The following is an 8,135-nucleotide window of genomic DNA, read 5'->3' as shown; positions in this document are numbered from 1 at the left end:
TGTAATGCACTCTCTGTAATCTCTCTATTTTTTGAAAAAATCTTGCCACGTGACATTTCATATGGATAAAATATTCCACCTTGACGCTAAATAAACTATTAATATTAGTTAAAAGTTAAAGATTAAAGTATTTTTCTTTCCTAAAATCATATGTATATATCTAAAACAAAACAAAGAATTTTTTTTATAAAAAAAATTTAATAAATAAAAATAAAACTAAAAAATTGGGGTGGGTGGGGGTATGGTGAGAGAAGGTGGTAGTGTGAGCTAAAAAAATATTTTATATTTTATTTTATAATTTTTTTGGGCGAGAGATAATAATACTTTAATCTTTAATTTTAACTAATTTTAATAATTTATTTAATTTTTTTTAGATGTAATTTTTATCCATATGGAGTATGGTGTAACAAGTTTTTTAAATGAAAAAGAGATTGTAGTACACATACCATGATGAGTGTGAAATAAAAGATACAAGTATGTTTCTCAAACTAATAAGTGATAGTTTATGTATGAAACTCACACTTCCAATAATTTTTGTATGAAACTCAAAAAATAAAATAATTCAGGTGTTTTTTTAACACTTTTATCTCTTAAATTAATTATACAAGTACAAGATTCATAAAAAGAATGCTGATTTAAGTAAAGCTTATACCCTTCCTTTAAGATCAATTAAAAGACCCCTTCAATGAAAAATATATATGAAAACTAGAAAAGCAAACTTAAAAATTTCAAAGTATGGTCAACAAAAGCTTTTCTATTTAAATTTATTTCCAGTTCTCCCTCAGTTAGCGCCTAAACAAAGCCCTAATATTTTGATTATACTGGTGAATTCAACTGTGGTTTGTTTCCAATTAAAGGTAACGCTTCTTATGAATGTGTCAAATTATTTGATATATCTGTGAAATTCCATATTATCTAGATCTTTCTCATGTGCATTTTCAGTGTCACAATTGCTGTAGAAATGCCTTGTTGTTCTCTGTATCTTCAATTTAATGTCGACCTTTTTTCTCCATCTGGTCAATGTATTCGTGGAATTTTGGTTAAACCTCAAGATTTTCTTGATTCTGCTATCTTTTTCCTAATCAATCTGGCTGTTTAGCAATAAAAGAAAAAACGGTGAAATAAGGAAAATGAAATGTTTGATTTGATCAATCAATTCATGGGTGTCCTGTAAAGTTTTGTTAAACCTCTAGACTTTCATCATTGTGCAATTTTTCTTTCCTGATATGGTGGTTAAGTGTGATGAGAAGTTCTTTTTTATTTCCCCATTTTTGTTAGAGGAGTGATTATACAGACAATTCCAGCTTTCGAAATAGTCAAACCAAGATGAGTTGTCCTCAATAGGCACACACTGTTAAATGAGCCTGATCACCTCAATAGGGAAGAATTGTTGCACAACATTCATACTGCTGACTCCAATTAGACAGTTTGAGAGATGGAGAATAAGATAAATAATTATGTCTTTGTTTGTTTATTGCTTCTCTAATCTCCACACAATTAAGTGTTAATGGTTCTACATGCCCTAGCTTCTGTTAAGCATTACTTTGTCTGTGATTGCTAATTCCCCTTGGAAGATTGTTCATAAATTGTAAAATAGCTTTTTTGTTTTATCCTTTCAGCTAAAGCATTAATGTGAAGGAAAAACAACAGAACGGATTTATGGAGCTCTAGTTACTAAGTGTGAACTGTTGTGTTTGTGCATCAGAAGGGTCATAGTCAACCTAAAAAGTTACACAAATGGACAAAGTTTATGAGGAGCTAGATGTTGTTAAAGGCGAGGTGGAAAAGCTCAGAGAAGAATGCAGGACCAAAACGGAAAGTCTGAGGAAAGCCCACATCGACCAATTATCAAAACTTCAAGAAGCTAAGTTGGAGATTGGTAGACAGGCAAATGAACTATTTGTTAAATCTGAGGAAATATTTGAGGTCAAGAGACTCTACGATGACATCAAGTCCAATGTACATGAGAAAGAATCATGTCTCCAGAATCTTAGTTCTGCTCATGACAAGCTGCAACTAGATTATGGGAAGAAAATTGGGAAGTTGGAAGTACAAAACAAGGATTTGGTGTTGGCTCTTGATGATGCAACATCCAAAATTCGAAATTTGGAAATGCAGATTTGTGCAAGTAATAAAGAAATCAATGCTCTTAAGCAAATCATGTCAGTTAGGCAGGAAATCTGTGTTGAATCAGAGCTAAAAACAAGGGCATCCAATGATCTGAAAGATGGAGATGCCATCATCCAGAAACTTGATGAAGAAAATAGGATTGCAAAGGATCAGTTGAAATGGAAGAGTGAACAATTTAAACACCTTGAAGAAGCTCATAAAAGAAACCATGATCAGTTCAAACCCAGTAAGGTGGAGTGGGGCCGGGAAAAGTCAGCAATGTTTGAAGAGATCTCTTCATTGCAAGCAAGTTTGGATTCTCAGACTCGAATCTCAGAAGACCTCCAAAGACAATTGAGGATGTGTAACCAAGATTTAGCTCATCAAGAAAGCAGAAGAAGAATTCTGGAAATGGAAGTGTCTGAGTTTCGATCTCAATTCCATGATAGCTCTTTAGTGTGCCAAGAAGCAAACTCAAAGCTTGAGAACTTGACCGTCAAGGGGGATGAAGAAATTGGAGAGTTAAGAAACTTACTCCGAACGAAAGAAGTACTGTTCAAGGATGTAAAATGCACAAGTATACAGCTTGAACAGGAAAATCAAGATTTACGAAGATCTCTCAAAGAGCTTCAAGAGTCTCAACTCCAGGATGCCGCTTCCACTTCTGCACTTAAGAAGCTCCAAAGCAATTTCCAGTATTTAAAGCAATTACACAGGAAATGTTCCTTAAACCTCAAAGAAAAGGAAGCTGAATGGAGCTCTCAGATAGGAAAAGTGGCAGAAAATATGAAAAGATGCATGTCTGAATTAAAAGGTAAAGAAAAACACATAGACGAGCTAGACAAGGAGCTGGAAGATTGCCATGATGCATGTGATGTTCTTACTGGAGAGATATCTGTCTTAGTCTCAGTTTTAAAATCAGAATTTCATTCTGGTAGCAAGGAGATCTCTACAGCCAACGCGGGACAAGAACCAAATAGCAAAAATCTAGAACATCAAAAGATTGAACAAGCAACCGTTTTAGAGGTAGAACTGAGTGAGTACAAAAAGATGCTTGAAGAGTCATCTGATTGCCAAGTACACCTCAGGGAACAGGTCCTGAAATTGGGTAATGCTCTCAAAGATGCTTCAAAAGAAGCTAAAGACGACCTGGACAAAGCAAGGGAAGAAGTCAAAGAAAGCAAACTTGAACTAGAGAAGTGGAAAGCTGAAGCAGGAAATCTTAAAGACTACCTTGAAGAGAATCAATTTTCCCAAAAGCAAGAGAAGGAGATCTTACTTGGGATTTTGAAGGAGAGAGAAGCTAAAATTGATGAGCTACAACAACAGATTACAGAAGTCAAGTTGAAGATTGTTGAAAGAACAGAGGCAGTGGAAGATTTAAATGAGGAGAAACTACATTACTATCAAATTGCAGAAGGTATGGATAGCACCATAGAAATTCTTCAAACTAAGATTTCTTGCTTGGAGCAAAAGCTGGCTGATAAAGACATTCAGAATGAGCAAATACAATCAGATGTGCGGAAGGCTTTTGATCAGGAGAAGGATAGCTTCTTGCTGATTGTGAAAGAGAAAGACAGGAAAATACAAGAAATTCTCAAACAGGCCAAAGATTTAGCGGAAGATATGGCATGTAAAGAAGTTGCTTTTACAGTTCTGATAATGGCTGAGGGTTTAAAAATACTTGAGATTAAAGAGAAAGACAAGGTGATTGCCGAGTTAGAGGTGAAATTGGATGATACACATCAGAAATTGGAACTCCTAAATAAATTCTTGTCTTATTCAAGGCAGAAGGAGGGGCAGCCGGAAACATTGTTGCAAGAAAGTAAAAAGGAATTGGAAGAGCTGAACACTCATTTTGGCAATCAACGGATGCACTTGGAGGGCCGAATGCAGGAGCTTGAGTCCCAGAAAACTGATGTGCTTGAAGAAAATAAGAAACTCTCTGTTGATAGGGAGGAATTAGTAGTACAAATGCAAGGAATACATGGAAGAATAAGTGAATTATGCTGCGAAGATGTTGAACTTGTAAGACATTTGGAGAAAATGTTTGAGAACCCCGAGGAAGAGAAAGAGTTTAGGGAGAGACCACCATTCTAGAACTCCCTTTTCAACTGTCAAAACCAGAACTGATGAAAGAACACCATTGGTAGAGCTCAACTGTTAGGCTGACTGTATAACAGGGTGCAGTTCTATACTCCAAACACAAACTTGTTGAAAGTTCTCCAAGATCTGCAACTCTGGCTGGCAATCTGTTACTGACAGGATTTTTGAACTTCTTGTAGTTTGTTGTATGGGTGGTAGTTTTACAATGTTCTCTCCAATGTAATCATTGATTCTTCATTTGCTGCTAAAAGAAATTTGCTATAAGCCTATAACTGTGTATCAGTTCCATGCGCTGATGACTAATAGCTTTTTTGGCCAAGCTTTTAGAATCATTTCATTTTAAGAAAACATTTTTGTAAGTATTTGTCAATTTTTTCTTTGGAAAATTACAACTTATGTTTAACTAATTAATTTAAAAGGCACTTTTGTTAAGAATATAGAACAATTTTGTGCTTGATCAAGATTCTAAAAGCACTCATGTTAAAGATGGCTAGTGCAAGGCATGGGCCTTTCCTGAACATTGTTGTACTAATGAGATCTAGAGGTCGTTTGAATTGGCTTATAAACTGTTTTCAACTTTTTATGAATGTTTGATTGTCCAACTTAAAGTTATTTTGTGCTTAAAATAAGCCTCAATAAATAGTTGAGTTTATTTGGATGAATTTTTCAACTTATAAGTCAAAAAAAAAGTTGGCCTGCACTTATTTTTTTTTTTTTAAAACTTATAAGCAGTTTTCAACTTATAAGCTGCTTAAAAATAAGTCAATCCAAACTGGCTACTAATATTGTAAAAAATAATTTATGGTGATTCTATGGATTAGTTGAATTATCCAATTAAAGGAAATATCATTAAATTAAATAAACACAATACAGTTCATACATGTACATTATTCGTGGAACTAAGTTATACAATTACATTGTTTAGCTTGCTATGCTACAATTGCATGGAATCTGAATTTTAGCAGCTGCAATTGACAACACGTATTTCAGCTTGATATCCACTGAAAAACTGTCAGTAAAAACATCAAAAACAAGGAAGTTAGACTTGTGTATGCATTTGTTTTAAAACTTCAAAGGTACAACTATAGACATATATGCACAAAATCCATCCTGAAACTATCAAAATAGCAGGAAAAACTAACAACTAACTAGTACCCAACAAGTTCTCATTACCAAGAAACAGTGCAATAAAAAAAGAAATAGAAAAACTTTAAATAGAACTCATAAATACAACACCACATAGCAATTGAAAAGAAATTGGGAAAAAAAATTGATTTGCAGAATCAGAAGCAAAGGCTATCACCACATTGATAACGTCATGGATAGCATAGATCACATGGAAGCTTTAAAGGAGATTGATGGACACCAAATAAAGACATACAATGTGTGGAAGGTCCATCAAAGTGAAGAGAAAGAAGAAAGAGGCTATGTGTGCAAGTGTCTTCAAATTCAAGAAATCACAAAAGAAGACAACCAAACAACCTTATCTCATTAAGGGTAAAATTATAAAGAAAATTATAGAAGACTTAGATTATGATGAATGGAATATTTGAGAGCTTTGAAGCTTGTAGTTTCTAGGTGAAACCTAGTATTAGTGTAGTTCTTAGTTGGTAATTGTAGTTGAGTGATTAGAGTGGATTTTCGATATTGCTTGTGTTAACTTCTTCTAGTTTAATCAATCATTGAGTTAACCCTCTTTGTGGATTCAATTTGGTTTTCTCATTTTTGATTGAGTTCTGGTTATTGTTGTTTGATTGGATTCAATTGAGAGGTGAAGGTATAAAATTTTTTGTTGCTCATAAATTCGATTAGATTTCAATAATTCCACATATCCTTTTCTATATTTCAATTTTCTGCATTTAGATTCTAGTTTTCTGACTAGGATCGTTATCATTTGGTATTAGAGCATAGGCTAGAGATTTGTATTCACGGATATCAATCCTAGGTTCATAAATTCAAAAATTCAAAAAAAAAAAATCTACCCAAATTTTCAAAAAATATATTTTGATTCGTGTTTTTGTTGTTGTTTTTGACACTAGATTCATATTTTTTAGTGTTTTTTGTGTCTAAATCCAAGATTTGGGTTGATTTGGTGTTGTTTGGAAATTTCACCATTGTTGAGTTTGAAAAAGCTTGAAGAAGGTGAAGTGGATTTATTGATTTGGGTTAAATTGAAATTTAAAAAACATCTGAGGTTTGCCATCCATAGCAAGGGGAGCATAAATCTCAAATTTCGTGGAATTTGGAGCTAAAATAAAAAAGTTATGAAAATTTGAAGCTCATGTTGTTCTTCATAGCTTGAAGATGGAGGAAATGAGTTTATTTTTGGCTTGAAATTGAGGGTTAAAAACTATTGGAGTTTGTTCGTCATGTTGAAAGGAGCTCATGTTTAAAATTTCGCGAAGACTAGAGCTAAATTGAGTGAGTTATGAATTTTTAAAATTTATCAATGTTCTTGATATTCTTCATGTTCTTAATGTGTTCTTGAGCAAGAGGAGGAAAAAGGTACACTTTGATTCAAAATCCCAATTCAAAATTGTCAAAGGGTGTTTGTGGTCCCAAAATTGAATAAAGTGGAACCAAAGAAGTGCAAAAATAATAATATGAAATTCTGAAAAAAAAATGTTAGTGTGTGTCAGCAGCCTTCCAACTCCGTTTTCATCTTTTTTCTTTAATTTTGAAGTATTTTCTTCATAAAATTCAACCCAATTTCTTTCCAAATAATTTTCTTAGTTCAAATCTTGATAAATTAGCTTTTTATCATTTAATTTTACTTTTGCAAACTCTTGTGATTGATGAAAACATCCACATGGACACCATACAAGTTGAAGGATTATGATATGAGTGTGCTATACCATTCGAGAAAGTCAAATGTGGTTGTCGATGCTTTTAGTAGATTTTCCATGAACAGGGTTATCCATATTGAGGATGAGAAGAAAGAGTTAGTTCGGTATGGTCATAGATTAGCCTATTTGTGTGTTCAATTGGTTGATTACGAGAATGGTGGTGTGATTGTTCAAAATGATTCTGAATCATCTCTTGTGGTGGATGCTAAGGTAAAACAAGACAGTGATCCTACTTTGGTTGAATTTAAGAAGGCAGTTACCAAAAAATCCATTAAGACTTTCTCCAAAAGGGGATATGGCGTTTTGAGATACCAAGGCCGATTATGTGTTCCCAATATTGATGGCTTGATAGTTATGATATTGTCCGAGGCTCATAATTCATGGTATTCTATTCATTTATTTTCCATAAAGATTTATCGAGATTTGAGGGAAGTGTATTGGTGGAATGACATGAAAAGGGATATTGTGGAGTTTGTGGCTAAGTGTCCAAATTGTCAACAAGTGAAAGATGAGCATAAAATACCAAGAGGTTTGTCTCAAGACATTGAGATTCCTACATGGAAATGGGAAGCCTTGAATATGGACTTCATTATTGGTTTTCCACGTACTCGTAGGCAACATGCCTATGACTCTATTTAGGTGATTATTGACCGAATGACCAAGTCAACTCATTGTCTTCCTATTAAGACTTCATATACAGGTGAGGATTATGCTAGATTGTATATTCAAAAGTTGGTTAAGATTCATGGTTTTTGATTGTCTATCTTTCAGATCGAGGCACTCAATTTACATCTCAGTTTTTGAGATCCTTCCAAAAGGGTCTTGATACTTGAGTGAAGCTTAGTACAGTTTTTCACCCTCAGATGGATGGTCTCCCTGAGCGTATCATATAGACTTAAGAGGACATGTTGGGAGCCTGCGTCATTTATTTTAAAGGAAATTAGGATGATCATTTGCCATTGATAGAGTTTGCTTATAATAACAGTTATCACTCTAGCATTGAAATGACTCATTTTGAGGTTTTGTATGGTCGGAGGTGCCGATCCCTTATCGGATGGTTTGAGGTTTGTAAAA

At 33.9% G+C, this 8,135-nt stretch overlaps 1 protein-coding gene across 1 annotated transcript; it reads left to right on the top strand.

The window, feature by feature from the left end:
* Window positions 1–754: 754 nt before the first annotated feature.
* LOC129877658 (uncharacterized protein At4g38062-like) lies at window positions 755–4,487 on the top strand. The gene is made up of 2 exons (XM_055953178.1): window positions 755–857; window positions 1,620–4,487. The coding sequence occupies exon 2, from the start codon at window positions 1,738–1,740 to the stop codon at window positions 4,207–4,209; it is 2,472 nt and encodes an 823-aa protein (XP_055809153.1). The 5' UTR covers window positions 755–857; window positions 1,620–1,737; the 3' UTR covers window positions 4,210–4,487.
* The last annotated feature ends 3,648 nt before the right edge of the window (window positions 4,488–8,135 follow it).

This window comes from Solanum dulcamara, chromosome 12, assembly GCF_947179165.1.
Source record: "Solanum dulcamara chromosome 12, daSolDulc1.2, whole genome shotgun sequence".
NCBI classification, from domain to species: domain Eukaryota; kingdom Viridiplantae; phylum Streptophyta; class Magnoliopsida; order Solanales; family Solanaceae; genus Solanum; species Solanum dulcamara.
This window is presented reverse-complemented; position numbering and strand designations above follow the sequence as displayed.

What these genes read in the sequence shown, in the direction of transcription:
- LOC129877658 (XM_055953178.1), top strand. Translation starts at nt 1,738, where the DNA reads ATGGACAAAGTTTATGAGGAGCTAGATGTTGTTAAAGGCGAGGTGGAA.